This window comes from Ailuropoda melanoleuca, chromosome 17 (genome assembly GCF_002007445.2).
Source record: "Ailuropoda melanoleuca isolate Jingjing chromosome 17, ASM200744v2, whole genome shotgun sequence".
Lineage (NCBI taxonomy): Eukaryota > Metazoa > Chordata > Mammalia > Carnivora > Ursidae > Ailuropoda > Ailuropoda melanoleuca.
Window position 1 is genome coordinate 24,575,411 of NC_048234.1, and position 16,020 is coordinate 24,591,430.

Here is a 16,020-nt window from a genome sequence, read left to right on the forward strand (position 1 = left end):
TACTTGTTTAGGGAAAGGGTACTGTGGAGTTCTTAGACACCAGATCACATTTGTATCAAGGATTCTCATTAACTAGCTCATGGCTGGAGTCAGATGCATTTGTGGCATTTACCTTTTCTTTCTTTTTTTTTTTTTTGAAAGAGAACTTTTTATTACTTTTATGTACAGAAAATTCGACAGCATCCACTCAGCCCAGTTTGGTGACCAGTTCTTTAGCCTTTGCCTTTTCCAACTTGGCGATTCAAGCCACAGACTTTGGACTCAGGATGTTGCCTCCCCAGGGACAGCGGATCTCACCATATCTGTCATTGTCATTGGTCCTGATGGCTTCCACCAGCTTAGCCACAGCTCCTTTGTCTTTCCAGTTAACCTGTGTGAAAGCAACAGTGGCACAGGCCTTGCTGTGGGCCAGACGCCCCAGCCTGGCCTTGCCCTCGATAGTGTAATAGGGGACTCCCATCTTACGACTCAGGGCAGGCAGGAAGACAGCCAGCTCAGTGCGATCCACATCGTGTGCAATCAGTACTGGCTAAGCCACTTCTTGTTTTCCACTAAGGTGGTGACAGTGTTAATGCCAGGTTGAAGACAGGCGGTTTCTTAGTGGGGACATCCCCTTTGCCGGCAGCTTTCTTCTCAGTGGGGCCAACAATCTCTGCTTCTTCTCTCGCCTTGTCTCTGGTCTGTACTTGCGGCCCAGCTTAAGCAGCTGAGTAGCTGTTTGGCGGTCCAAGGCCTGGGGGAACTGGTTCGTCGCGGGAGGCACTTGTAGACGTTTATAGAGAAGAGCCCTTTGCTGCTGCGGCCAGATATAGCCAGGCATTTGACAAAGCATGTGAGGTCCCTTTTGGATTGGATGTCCTGTTCGATGCCAGAATTCTTGGGCCTTTTCTCAAACAGGATTGACTATCTTCTTGGCCTCCTGCTTCTTCACGACAGAAGCTTCAGGGCCCCCTTCTTCCCCTTAGCCTTCTTTCCTTTCGGCATCTTGGATGGCTGGAGGAGAGGGCTGTGGCGTCTGCCTTTTCAATACTGTAGAGGAAGAGTTTCACAAGCATGATTCCCCGACAGCTGGTTTGGCAGAAACCCTCCTGAGTACTTTTAAAAGGAGCCATAAGGAAGACAGCAGTAGCAACACCAAAACCCCACCCGTCCCTGACTCCATGCCGTCATCCCGCTGCGGGAGAGACAGTGAACACAGGCCGGAGAGTGCTGGAGAGGATGGGCTTGGATCCGACAGCCCTGTGTCTGGAGGCTCCTCCGCTTTCTCCTGGAAGGGACCTCAAGCAATAGCTGTTTTCCCCTCAGTAAAGCGCGGCAATGATACCAAATACACCAAATACGGAGGGGGGCACTGTGAGGACTTACATGAAATGAGCTAAAACCATGTTTGAAAGATTTCTGGCACATAGTATGCATTTAATCAATCTTTGTTTATCAGGGTTTCTGTTTGTTTGTTTGTTTTTTAAGGTTTTATTTTAAGTAATCTCTATACCCAACGTGGGGCTTGAATTCAAGACCCTGAGGTCCAGAGCTGCTTGCTCGCTTCACCAGCTGAGCCAGCCAGGCGCCCCTTGTTGGTGCTGGTTTTAATGGCGGTTTAACAAGTGGCATCATCTCTGGGAAGTGTGTGGATTTTGTATACTCTGCGGTGTAAACAGGAGTTCAATAAAGCCCCCCTGAGGCTCCACAGTGTGGAGACTCTCCCCAGCAGGGCCTGTCTCGACCAAACTGCTTCAAAAGGTGCTTCTAGGATCTCCAGGCGTGGAGCCGGATTATGTCCTGTCTTGACCCCTGTCCAGCAGGCGGAGTATACCTTGACCTTGCCTGCCAGCCTGAGCACTCTCAGACCATCCCGTGAGTGTCCTGGGAGCCTGCACATGACCCTGGCACGATGGGTCCGCCGACATTGTCCCTGGCACCAGGCCAGGGCCTCCTCCGGCCCACAGCTGGCTCTGAGGTGCACTGCCAGTTCTTCTGTCAGTTTTGTGGCCAGCTCAACCCATCATGCCCAGAAACTTTGCCAGGTTCTCACATCGGGAGGAAAGGCTGGGGTTTGGGATTTGTGCCAATGGCAGAAAGAGGAGAGGGTGAATTGAAAGCCACCATCCACTGAGAACTGAGAATTTTCTCCCCCGAAAGTCTGATTTTTTTTAATCACTCTGGCACTCACTCCTTTTCATCTTTTCATTGTAGTAATAAAAACATCCCTGCCAATGTCTTACCAATAGTAATAATAACAATAAAGTTAAAAAGGGAGAGCCGTGGATACTAGGGTCCTTTGCTGTCTTGAGCTGTGGTTCCTCTCTAGGCTTCCCTTAGTCCAGCCACACCACCCTCCACCCCCACCTTTTCATACCCCTGCACTCTGCTCTCTGAAAAGTCTGCTTCACAGTAAGCAAAACACTCAGCTGGACTCCGTGTCCTTGCTTTAACTTAAACTTGACTCTCTCCTGAGGGCATCTCTTTCTGGCTGCCACCTCAAGGGATGCTTCCTGCTTTAGATAGAGATATCTAAGCAGAAGCTGGCTCTGTGGTCCAGGCAGGGAAGCCCAAACAAAGGCTCTAGGGGAGAAATGCACTTGGCAGGGTCTTAAGAGCAACAAAGAAAGGCCAGTGTGGCTCCGGGATGGGAGCCTGGGAGAAAGCGGGATGAGCTGAGTTGGGGGGGCAGCAAGTTCAGTTCATGTACGACTCGGAGGCTGTCTTAGCCAGCTTGTGCTCTGTAACAAAATGCCATAGTCTGGGTGGTTTGAACAACAGGCATTTATTTCTCACAGTTCTGGGGACTACGAAGTCCAAGATCAGGGTGCTGACAGATTTGGCTCTTGGTGGGGGCCTTCCTCCTGGCTTGTGGGCAGCTGCCTTCTCCTTGTGTCCTCACACGGTCTTTCCTAGAAGCATGATCCTGGAGAGAGGTCTCTTTCTATTACAAGACCACAGATCTCATCGGGAGGGTCCTACTCTCATGACCTAATCTAAACTTAATTCCCTCTCAAAGGCGCATCTCCAGGTACCACCACACTGGGGGTTAGGACTTCAACCCTTTTGGGGGGCTGGGAGAGACACAAATGTTCAACCCATGACAGAGGCCATGACAAGACGTCTGGATTGCTGGCATTTTGAGGGTTTAAAAGGATAGAGTTACAAGATCTGATTTGCCTCATGAAAAGATCATTCTGGCTGTTGGGGAGGATGGATAGGGAGAGGCAAGGCTGAACACAGGGAGATAGCAAAGAGGCAAGTCCTAGAGGAAGAGAAGCTTTCTAAAATTAAAACATATAATTTTTTTAAAAAGATTATTTATTTGAGAGAGAGAGAGAGAGAGAGAGAACGGTCATGAGAGCACATGAGTTGGGGGGGGCAGAGGGAGAGGGAGGCAGAGAATCTCAAGGAGACTCCCCGCTCAGCCTGGAGCTCGACTCAGGGCTCAAATGTTCTCGATCATGACTGAGCCGAAATAAAAAATCGGACACTTAACTGAGCCACCCAGGTGCCTCAAAACATGTAATTTTTTATCAATTAAAATACTAATCTCTTAATGTTTCTGAAGTGTCTTTGGAAACTCACTACTGAAGATTGTTTGGAGGAAGTTAATCTTTACTCTTTAGATGATCTTTTGGGGATAAATATGTTGAAGAAATTATTTATCCTGTGCTCATGAATTTTTTTGTTTTATTCAATTTTCTTTTTTTCTGTCAATATTAAACAGAATTTTATTCACTGTTTTTAAATTAAAATAGCATTGAAGCTGGTTATTAGGATTTTAGATGATTTTTTACATTTCTTTGTGCTTTTCTGAACTGCTTTGAATGCTTTATAATGAGCATCTTTTTTTTTTTTTTTTGCAAAAACTCAGGGGTATAAAAAATGAACAAAACCGAAAATAGTTTTTTTCTTTCTTTCTTTCTTTCTTTCTTTCTTTCTTTCTTTCTTTCTTTCTTTTCTTTTCTTTTCTTTCTCTTCTCTTCTTTCTTTTCTTTCTTTTAAAGATTTTATTTATTTATTTGACAGAGAGATTGACAGCCAGCGAGAGAGGGAACACAAGCAGGGGGAGTGGGGGAGGAAGAAGCAGGCTCCCAGCAGAGGAACCTGAAGTGGGGCTCAGTCCCAGGACTCTGGGATCACGCCCTGAGCTGAAGGCAGACGCTTAACGACTGAGCCACCCAGGCGCCCCTGAAAATAGTTTTCTTAACTATGGAACAATATAAGTAGTGTTACACCTCAGTTACTGTTTCCTGAACAGAAGAATGGCTGTGTGAAAACTGGCATTGTCCTTTGAGACACTAACATGTAGATAAATGGACGTTTTGGAGAGTGGCAAACAAGAGACAGCTTTCTGCTCTTCCTAAATAATGTTAAGATATGGGAACCATCCTGAAGACAGGGAGTCTGCAAAGTGCTAGCCAGTGGACCAGAAACAGTGTTTCCAAAGGTAAAGCAAGAGTCTCAAGTTGCCCAAAAGGTTGAGGTGAACCTTTCTTGTGGATTATCACACACTCATCTTTTCATTTGCACGATTTTAAGTGCTGAAGCCTCGCTTGAAAATAATTTGCTCTCTCTGCAATCTGTACAAACCTATGACTGCTATACTTGAAGTGGACTTCGTTCCATTGTGTGGTATTTATAGGACCATCATAGATCTGGATGAGGAGAATCTCAATCAGAAGTCTGTTTTTCTGTGGGGCTTGGTGGTCGTGCCGGGATATATGGCACTTGGAGCAGTTCCACACACAGGTTATCAGTGCTTTCACTAGAAACTTAGGATTTGGGATACTCAGGGTAGCTAATCACCCTTACCCCACCCCTGCCAAAAGAGAAGAGTACTTGAATAAACTTTGAAAATGAGCAAGAGTAATATTAAATAAGAAGCGAAGGTGTGAAGAACTTTTGATGCCTTTCTCCTGGATGTGACTTTAGGGCCTGTAGCGGGTACCGATGTAAGGCGTCCTTTAAGTGAACAGGCACGGTTACTGGGATGGCTGTTTGGACTGAGAAGGGTGGAAGAGGCTGGCCGAGAAGAGGCCAATGCAGGGGAGGTGAGGGCAGGCCCAGCTGTTACTCCTTAACGGTGCCCCTCCCTCGGGCAGAGTGTGAACTGTGGCCTTCGCATGTTAGTCATTCCTGTACGTGGGCAACTCTCCTGCCTTATCATCATTTGTTTACTTTGTTATGTCTTCATCACGCCGTGAGCAAGCCCCCCAGTGTATATCATCTTTGTCCTCTGTGTAGCTGCCCCAGGGTACATGGGAGGCGTTCAGGAAACGTTTGTTGTGGAAAAGTGTCTCTATGATTACAGTCAGCCATTCTGTGTACAGGCCAACTAAATTGCTCAGTTACCCTGTCAACTTTTCGATGTCAGATCCCTTTGTTTCCACTTAATGACACTTCATAAGTATATTGCAAATATATATGTATATATACACATATACGTGTGTGTCTGTCTATATGTCTATGGGTGTGTGTGTTTCTATCCAAATCTTAACATTCTTGAGGAAATTTGATGAAAAGTATTTAGTTTATCACACTGATTTGAGGTCTTTTGACCAACTTGTTACAAAGATTTTATACATTGTTATGCACACTGGAAAGTACTGAAAAACTGTCCATTACACAAACAACATGGCACAAACAACTACGACTTGAAAAGAGAAAGACATACAGTCCTATCCTGTCATCAGATCATGTTCCCATTTGCTTTCCAATTCGTTTATATGTTTTTCTTAGTTTCTTCATTGTCATCATAGGGTAGATAAGATTTGTGTTCTTTCTCATTCGTTATTATATCATTATTCTCCTTGTCGCTAGGTAGACTTGTAATTTTAAACGATAGCTTGCTATGCCAGTTCAGTTGATCTGCTGTAATTCAGCAGCCCGCTATCATTGGACATGGATGGTTTCCATCCTTTGTTATCACAAATTGGCATTCAGGGAAGTGTCTCACCTACCAGTCAGCCACGGGAGTCTGACCTCCAGACTCATCTTCCCATTGAAACAGCTCTGGGCAAGAGGAGCCTGGTTCTCTTCTTGGTGAGCATCTTCTGATCTTCCCTTAACTGACCTCCTCATGGGTGCCTGGTGTTGGCTCTTCTGCCTGCTTGAAATTCATTCTTCCTTTGACTTTGTGGATACTGCGCCAGAGAGGTTTTTCTTCCCTTTTCGTCTTTGGTCTCTGCTCAGGGGATTTGAGCTTGCCCCCTAATATTGGCATTTCCAGAGATGGGTTATATATATATATATATAATTTTATTTTATTTTATTTATTTATTTATTTATTTATTTATTTATTGCCTGTCACAGTAAAGGTTATTATGAAAACAGGCTGGATGGGTCTTGTCTTTAATCCTTTGCTGCCTCAGTCTCCATAGTGTCTCTGAATAGTCTCATTTCCTCCCCTGACTTCAGCCTTCTCGATACATTAATTCTCAGATCTCTTCCTCCATCCCAGAACTCTCTACCCAAGTACTCATTAATGACTAGTGCATAGTAGACAAGTGAACATCTCCACCTGCATGACCCATAGCCCTTGAAACCCAGTCAGTCCTTAACTATACTCACCTTCTTTCCTCAAACCCCTCCCAAGATCTGCTCCCACTCCTTCGTTCTCTGGTAAAGATACCGTCATCTTCTCAGTTAAGCCAGAAACCTGAGTCACCTTCCACTCAGTTCCCTCTTCCTGACATCGTTTGTAATCGGGCAGTTAACCAGCCTGCTGATTACACTCCCTGAATTTCTTGTGAAGCGGCTCCTTTTTTGTCTAACATGACCTGATAGCCATGTCATCTTTCACCTGCCTTCCCACAAAAATGCATTTTTTGCTGGTCTTGTCATTCTTACTGACACCCCTCCCCCCACCCGCACCTTCCACATTCATCTTCCTTCAGAAGCTGACAGGGTGATCTTTACAAAATGCCAGTCTAATCCCACTTCTGCTGTGTTCACAGGAGAATACAGCCCCTGCCTGCCTGGGCAACCTCACTTCCTGGCACTAAAGAACAAGTCTGTGGTCTCTTCATTCCTTGCTTCTCCACTTGTATTTATTCCCTGCACCTGGAAAGCTTTTCCCCCTCTTTCTGTCTCACAAATTCATTCCTGTAAGCAGCCCCACGTCTGGAAAGCCTTCCCTGAGCCCCATCTGGATCCCAAAAGTCCCGAGTCCCCTGAGCTTTCCAGGAATCCCAGCACTTACAGTTTCTTATTATTTACTGAGCGTCTGCTGTAATAGACTGAGCTCCCCTAGGTGAGACTCTTAGTTTTTATCAGGGGGTCTGGCTTGATAGAAGCGGTTCAGTGATTGTGTGATGGACGTTCTTTGGAGAAACAAATTCTAGGAGTGGGGTTCAAATGTGCAACCCACATGGGAAAAATATGTACTGTTAATTCCTTCTCCAAAAAGTTGTATTTATTTATAATTGCCACCAGCAATGCTAGTGTACTAACTGAATCATGTTTTCAACAACTATTTATTGTTAATCTGTGTCAGGCACTGTGTCAGAAGAATAGTATTTCCCGTATAAGACTATTTCATTATTTGGAGCAGTGTAGTCCAATAGAACTTTCTGCCCTGGTAGAAATACTCTATATCTGCACTGTCCAGTATTGTAGCCATTAGCTGCACATGGCTACTGAGTACTGCAAATGTGACTAATGTGGCCAAGAACTGAAACTGTCATTTCCTTTAATTTTATTTAATTTAAATTGAAATGTATTAAATACCCACATGTGGGAAGTGGTTATCATATTGGACAGTGCATCTCTTGAGAGAAAAAGGAAATCATTCAGCAGATGTTAGTGCTACATTCTGGATTCCTTTCTTCCTTTTTAAATGCTAATGAAAGCTCACATCACTAAGGTGTGACCAGTTCACAAAGGCTATCACTGTTATTGTTTCTCAGCACTACCTAATTTGGGAAACATTTTTTAAATCGGTGCTTAGGTCAGGAGAGTAACACCTTACATCAGGAATACTGCCCAAACGCCTAGGTCTGGAAACTTGAAGGGAAGTGGGAAACGTTACTCACAATGCTTTTCATCCAGAGGCATGCACTTAGCTCCCCAAAGGAGGCCAGAAGCCTAACACTTTCAGAGCGGCATCTGCTGGACTTGTTTTTCCACATAAACTGCCAAACTTGTTTTGATTACGCAGGAAGTGAAGCAATTTTTCAGAGAGAGCCCAGCATCTGCATCTCGTCAGTGGGTCGGACCAGACCTTTTACCTCTTACCTTCCACTTGTGAGCCGAGGCCGAGTTTTGCTTTAAGGGAAAGCAATTTTAAGGGAAGAGCAAGGTGGTCCGCACTTTTTTCTTACAACGTGGTTCCCTTAATCAGTGTACTTGTTTTGAGTCTCCGAATAATTTACATGCCCCTAAAATAAGGAAGCTTTTACTTCTCTTGTGCAGTTCTTTGTACACAGGACTCTAAAACGAGTAAACGTTCTGAGTTGAATTCAGTAAATCCTCCTGGAAAAGCATTTGTGACCTACTGGTACACTTTTAGAAGCTGACAAGAGAGGCGTTCCGTCTTTTTATTGGAGTTGTTGGAAATGTGCCGAAGAGATAACCTGGAGTATATTTTCCTCAAAAGCCACATTTTATTTAACACGAGCATTCCCAACACCCTCGGAATTCGGGTAATCAGTTGTTGAGCTGGGAAATGTGGGTACAGTGCCGTGTCTGTGTTGGCTGGCTGGACAGGCCTCTAGGCAGGGCAGAAAACTTTGGGGTTTCCTCTCTTCTTCCTTTCGTAAGGGAGCTAAAGAGGTGCCGCAAACCTCTCCAAAAAAGTGTTCGTACCGGATGCGCACACGACCTCAAAGGAAGAGCCTGGGGACAGACAGGCCAGCCCCAAGCAGCCTGCTGCTCTCCCAGCGCTTCCCCAGCGCGCGCCCGGAGCCGGACCTGCCGGCCTAGTGCGCGCCGCGGAGCGAACCATCGCGCCGCCCGGGGCGGGGGGTAGGGCGCGGCGGCCGCGGGCCGTTCGGACTCCGGGCTCCCCGTGCCGCCGCCGCCGCCCCCTCCCGCCCCCTGCCGGGAGTCGCCTGTGAAGGGGCCAGTCGCGGGGGCCTCGGGGATTGGCCCTGCGAGCCCTCCCCCCACCCCCCCGGCCGCGCGGGGGGGTAGCGGCCCATTTGAGAGTTTCCCGGGTCCGGCGGCCGGCGCAGAGGCTCTGCGCTCCGGCGGGGGGCGGGCGACGGACGGCGGGAGGAGGGACAAAGGGGTGGGCCCCGTGGGCCGGCGATCCCGCAGCCCCGGCTTCGGGTCCTAGGACTGATCCGCTGCGCGGACAACGAGGAAGAGGGGAGGCCAGGCGGGACTTGCACCCGAGATGCCGGTGCGAGGAGATCGCGGGTTTCCACCCCGGCGGGAGCTGTCAGGTTGGCTTCGTGTAAGTGCCCTCTCGAGTCCGCTTGGTTGGGAGAAAGGTCTCGGGGAACGAGCGTGGGAGCGCGTGGTGGGCTTCCTGTTGTGCGGTTGGTAGCTGTTACTCTTCCTGAACGTGGGGCCGAGGGCAGGGGGTAGATTTCACCGGAGCGGGTGGTGGCTCATGGCCTTCAAGGCTCCTTGATTGATCCTTTTCTCTTCTCTCTGAAGTCATTTGGGTTTCAGATGAAGTCTCCAGGAGGGTAGGGGAAATTGTCCTGAACTCTGTCCTGGATCCCTGCTACCTTGAAGGCATCTCGTCCTGCCTGTTGTGCAGCCTGCTGCATATGCCTTTGTGTTTTGCTTCTCTGTTCAGACCACATACTCTACTTGAAGCAAAGTTACAGGCATGTGCGTGTGAGACAAACTGACAACTCTTTGGAGATCAGGAGCCTCATTTCCCCTTTTAATCAGCTGCCTCTAAGACAAGTAAAGGTTGTTTTCAGTAGGGACTTGACATGGGGTTTTGGAGGAAGCCACAAAAAGAGAGTGATGAATGCCTTCTACTCTGGTATTATCTTACCTGTCACCATTCCCTTTCTTTTATGTCTTCATTTGTCAAGTTTCCGCTTTTGCACAGTAGTTTAAGTTATAAATAATCAGGGTTTTGACTACAGGGCTTTAACATTCTTGAAATGTGGACGAACTTGGGAGTGAATACTCCAGGGCTTAGTAATGGACTACAGCCTCCCACCTCTATTTTAGCTTCAGTTCTTGGGCAGTGCTGCTACCCTGGCAGCTGTCTGGTCTGAGTAATGATGGTTGTGGTTTCCCTGCAGTTCCCAGCGGAGACTCAGCCCATCATAGAAATTGCCCTGTGATTCCACACACCCTCCCTCAGCTTGGGGAATCCTCATAGAGGGGAAAGGGGCCCTTTGCTTCAGACCTTCTGGTGGTCTGTGCTGGGTGTGCTGACAGTCGTTCTGGGAGAACCAGCCCTGCTTTGTCAGAATCATCCCTGGGAGAGAGAGTGGGGGGGGTAGTGGGGAGGGTAACATCTACACCCACACCTGAGAAGGAGATGTTGTGAGGAATAGGAGTAGTTGCATTTGTAGCATTAAATATCCTAAGAATGAAATTTGACTGTTCAGTAAATTTTCATGAACAACTTCACTTCGTTGTGGGCAATACAAGTGTTAAAGAGCGTGCCTCTGTTATACTGTCTTGTCGGGAAAGCATGCATATAATTAAGAATGATGAGTTCCAGTTAGAAGTAAGGATGGGGTGCTGTGGCTTCTCTGGGGAGATGAGAGAAGGGGTCCTTCACTCGGGCAACAGTGGCTTTTGGGGTGTTTTTTGAGCTTTTTCAGAGCTGCTACCAGAGATTGATGAAGCAGGATTTCTTTCCTTGGAATGGCTGCTGCCACTTTTTCATGACCACACAGCTAATAACAAGTACCACCTACCTGTGGCGGTCTCTGAGGGGGTACGAGATGAGCAAGACTCAGAGCCTTCAAGAGTCTATTAGAGCTGAACGTTTTAGACTGTTGGAGACTAGACTCTGCTGGGATACCTGTGGCTGGGGGGGCGGGGCGTGTGCAATACAGAGGCATACTCTGCAGTACAGAATACCGGCAAGGTGGGACTGCCTTACACACACGCTCCCTTTAGAGATTCTCTCTGGGGGGAAATAGCCGCACTTGAACAAATACCTACAGCACGAGCCAGTAAAGAAGATGGGGCTAATAACAATACACCTACCTCATAGGGCTGAGTGAGGACTGCATGAAATGATGTCAGGGTGTTGGGATGTTATGTGTGGATGCCAGGTAAACGGTACCTACCAGTAAGAACGACGACAAGTGCTGAAAGCTCGAAGTGCTGGGTCCTGGGAGGTGGGATCTAGAAGTACAGGTAGGTACCAGGTAGGTGTCTACGCAGGAGCTGAGGTAAAAAGAGTAGCACATAGTCTTGAAAGGCCTTGAATGCCAGTGAGAGAACTTGGGGGGAGGGGAAGTCCTAAAATCCCTAATGGATTAGTGACTTGACTTTCCCTACAAAGAAGTGAACCAGTTTCCCGTTAAACACTTCGCCCCACCCCCTACACAGGGAATATTACTATTTTTGAGGCACTGAAATGCCTGAGACCAGTGAATTTTAACCTTGCCCCCCCACCCCCGGAATTCCATTTGCGAGGACTTCTGCCTACAGTTGTTTAACTTTTGATCTGATTCTTTGTACATTGACAAAAGGTTACAGCCAGCCATTTATCTTTTGCAGAGTGCCTGGGAATGCACGGGATATGTAAAAATCCTTGCAGTGACTTAAGTTGAGAAAGGGTTTCTCGTTTGAAGGTATTCTTTTTTGAGACAGGTGAGTTCTTGAAACTAGGCGGGGCCACTTTAGTCCTGTGGACGGTAGTACCGGCTGTAGTTGACAAAGTCATGCAGATTTGGGCCGGGAGTGGCAGGAGGTGTGGGTGGCGGGGGTGGGGTTAAGAGGAAGGGTTAGTAATCACAGCTGAAACTTTCAACATACTCTTACCAAGAATATGAGCCGTCAGGGAATTCTATGCCTAATCCCTAAAACAAATCCCATTAAGGAGCTGTGGCTACAGATTAATTTATCTAGGTTGAGAGCTGACTCCCTATAAAACGCCTCCTCGATTAGATTCTGAGCAGTAATCAGGGGGCCAACAATTGTTGGCCAGATGGCCTTGGACTAGCCAGCCTTGGTGTTGAAAGGCATTTTCCATTGAAGGTGATTTGGGGTGTAGTAACATAGGGGGGTGTGATTGATGTGCAGGTGTGGGGGGAGTACAGTGAGGGGGGCAGAAAGATTATCTGAGCTGAGTTAGTTTCTTGCTCCTAAACCCAAGGATTGGGGTCAGAAACATAGACTCACCCATCAGATTTAACACCTATTTAGGGGGTTAAAAACTCGAGAGTTTTTGTGCAGTTTTTGAGGTTAAAAAGGAAATCTTCCCTGAAACTATTTATGGCCTACTTCACCCCCACAGGAATTTTTATGATGACCCTTGTTAGCAGAGGCCAACATAGTTACTGAATTTATGAGGATCTAAGGTGGTTTTGCCATTTTTTTAAAGACCATGGAAAGCAGTGGAAAACAGTTTTCAGGCACTCAGTCCTAGCATTCAGTACTGGCAATCGCTAGTTCCAGGTTTGAAGGGTACCTGGGAAATAGAGCTGGCTAAGCTTGCATGCCACCTACATTATTGCACACAAGGCTAGAGCTGGGAGTTGCAAAGTGTCTGCTCTCACGTTTTCAGGTTTATTAGGAAATGCACTTAACTTGGCCTCTCACTTCTAGAACCTAGATGGGCATGCGGAGGCCTTCCCATGACGGTGATGGTTTCATTCTGTTTTTAAGGGGCCTAGGGCCTCTATCATCCGGCGGGCCACTGCATCCAAAGTTTCATCAGCCTTAATAACTTGTGAGCTCAGAAGAGAGACTGAAGACTGTCGTATTGAAAAAATGTCTGATATGTTAATTAAGCATTTTTTTCTGCCTTTTTTTTCCCTGTTCCCTAAATAATGTTTTCTAAAGTGTGCTACACAGACAGACTTAGAGGTGGCATGTTATTTTTCACTTACTGTGCATGAATATTGTACTCCAAGGATGAAAAATATAAAGCCGGCTACCAAATTCACTTATTTTGTGGACAGGTTGCTCAGAATGAGGCACAATAAGTATTAAGTAAAACAAAGAGTTTGATGTAAGAGAAATAAATTTTGGGGATGAGTGATATGAGAATAAGGCAAAAATTGTGAACACAGCCGTTGAAATCTGGGACTTGGTAATAACTCTTCAAAATACGAGTGTGACGTTGAGTTATGGAGAGCTGCGTGTACCTTGACCACACCTTCAGGAATGTCAGACAAGGTCTGCTGGTGTGACACCTATGAACGGATGGACTGAAAATGGAGGAAACACTTTGGCATCGCAGGGGGACATCACTCTGCTATGGAGCACAGCTTGCTCTCCTGACCTAGCAGTGCTGGAGAAGGCAGAGAGCCAAATAGCCTCACATGTAAATGCATCTAATCTATTATTTTTTAAAGGTTTAATTTTTAAAGTTATCTCTACAACCCAGCATGGGGCTTGAACTCATAATCCTCACATCAAGAGTTGCACACTCTAGCGACTGAGCCAGCCAGGTGACCGGAAGTGCATTTAATTTTTAAAAAATGTTGCTTATGTTGGTCTGTAAAGTAGGTTTTAACAAGGATTGTAGTAAGAATTGGAAGTCTTGAGGTTAAAAAAAAAAAAAAAAGTAACCCTGCCTTGACCTGGAAAAATGAGCAATTGAAGTTCATGGTCATGGTAGGTAGAAAACACTTAGTTTCAGTCACCAAAATCCTTAATCATGTGTGTGCATGCACACCTTATACGTGAAATCCTAAGCCTTCAGTTAGTAACTTGTACTTTAGTCATTTTAAATCCACGCAGATATTTGTTTAGTGCCTCTGCCAGATGGTTACAGTTAAATCAGGTCTTTAACCTTAAAAACATAATGCAGTCTTTCTTAATCACTTATACACCTTGTACTTTTTTTTTTTTTTTTTAAAGTAAGCTCTACCGCACAGCACGGGGCTCGAGCTCAGGACCCCAAGATCAGTAGTTAACATGCCTCACTGAGCCAGCCGGGTGCCTCCATACCTTATACATTTTTAGACCATAGCAATATGCATTTTTGTAATTAGGTTTATTTTAACTTTCAGACTAATATTTAGCCTAACTGAAATATTCATGGCTTATAGTTTCTGTTTCTACTTGTCTTCTCCCAACATTGCATGTGTGTGGGAGAGGTTTGGGGGGTGGCAGGAATGCTAGGAGTGAATAAAATTTTTGTGTTTTAGGAAGCTGGACTGACAAAAATTTCAAAATTATACCATTAATTATGGCAAAGATCTCATGTCCTATCCTTTAATGCACATGTTTTCTAAATTTACCTATGTCCATATATAAAGACGGACTTCAGAAATAATTAATAGGGCAATTATTATTTTCTGTTGTAGACTTTAATCAGCCATATGAATATATACATTATGTTCACAAGAAAAAAATGGCATCATCTTCTGAAACTTTAATTACTATATGCCTCATCTGATTAAGACACTCTGTGTGAGACTAAATATATAGTTATATATTTATAGTTAGTGACAAGCCAGAGGCATTTGGAGGGGGATATATATAATGCATTTTGAGACGATTATTGGGATAGTCTTCCTGGTAGGTAACAGTTATTAGGCTGTAATTAACAGATAATGATTAGAGTCCAGTTATATCTTTGCCACTGTATTAAAGAAAAGCTTTGGTAGAGATGAAAGAACACTGCAGATACTCTACATTTTGTCATTCGAGTTGAAGGTGAACGGGGGAAATAATGCTTTCTAATCATCAGTAGGAATAAATGAACTTTTCTCAGACTTGTAGCTTCTGAGATCTTCATTCCTTTGAGGAGGAAATAAGGATCTGAATATGACTTTGATGGGAACCATTTTTTGAGAGCCATTTATTGTCATATAATAAAGGCGGTGTTCCAAGTTCTAGGTTGTGGGGTTTCTTTTATCCCTTATGTAGTAGAGCATACCTGAGACCCCGAGTCTGTGTTGGGAAGGAGGGCAGTGTATGCTCTGAGAGGCAACCAGCTGATTCTCAGTCCACAGAAGACCGTTCACAAATATATCTGGCACAAGCAGAATGAAATTATTTGAGGGAATTAATTAGCAAAACTAACCATTTCTGTTTTTGAAAAGAATGACTCGTTCAGAAGGAATGTCCCTGTGAGCTCATTTTTAGAGGCCTGGTTCCTCCCTTACCCTTCTTCACTTAGGCCGAATCGATTTCCTTCTTGTCCGTGATTGGTTGGTGTGCACATGCCAGTATTTATGAGAGCCCTTATCATGTCTGCCCCATGCCAGTCACTTCCCGTCTGCCTTGAGCCCCTCCTTGGTCTGAGTCATCTGGGTAACCCCAGAAACTGACAGGGCACCAAACATGTCCACTAAGTATACCACATTGAACCGACCGGATCTGGGGAAGGCTTTTGTTGCATAAACCAGAAAGAATTGAAGACTCACTGGGAACTCAGAAGAGTGGATTCCTGACATTTATATAGTGAGTGGATGGATAGTTTGTGAGTAGGAAAAAAACCTGTAGAGTTACGTACTGACCTTTTCTGTAGTGATGTGTAAGCTGTGTTAATTAGCTGGGTGACTGCAGCTAAGGCATGTAAATGGAAGTTTCTTTATAAGGAAATAAGTAGTTGTATTTGAAGGTCTCTGAAGTCTTCTCTGGTGCTTAGGGTTCTAAGTGGTTGGGTATAAAGCTGAGAGGACATTCTAAATAATTTCTGTTGGTTCTTGTCATCTTAAAGTGCTTCCATGCTCCTTAAAAAACTTGTGTTTGTTTTCTTTCTTTTTGTTTTTTTCTTCTAAGAAGAGGTCCAGTGGATTTTCTCTGAAGGATGTTTTTCTAAAGAACAAACTGAGAACCCAAGAGTGGCAGTAGTTGTTTAGCTCATGAAGTGCCGGAAAGATCTATTATTCAGTTGCAGCTTAAATAATGTACCACCACAGTGTGTGCTGTATTCTCTTCCTTGCTATGCAGCCCAAGCCACTTATCTTCAGTCACCTTGCA

At 45.4% G+C, this 16,020-nt stretch overlaps 1 protein-coding gene across 6 annotated transcripts in view; it reads left to right on the forward strand.

Annotated features, from left to right (window-relative positions):
* TJP2 (tight junction protein 2) overlaps nucleotides 1–16,020 on the forward strand; it is a 114,843-nt gene that overhangs the window by 34,255 nt on the left and 64,568 nt on the right. For 2 of the 6 annotated variants that reach the window (XM_034646843.1, XM_011219091.3), the window contains exon 1: nucleotides 9,127–9,382. The exons of 1 other annotated variant lie outside the window; for it this stretch is intronic. Coding sequence is in view for 2 of the 5 variants with exons in the window: in XM_011219091.3 (XP_011217393.1) it covers nucleotides 9,323–9,382 (60 nt within the window). In the remaining 3 variants the exon portion in view is untranslated. Of the gene's footprint in view, nucleotides 1–9,123; nucleotides 9,383–11,637; nucleotides 11,731–15,344; nucleotides 15,499–16,020 lie in introns of those variants that run through there. 3 more of the 6 variants (XM_034646844.1, XM_034646845.1, XM_034646842.1) reach the window with 3 other exon arrangements.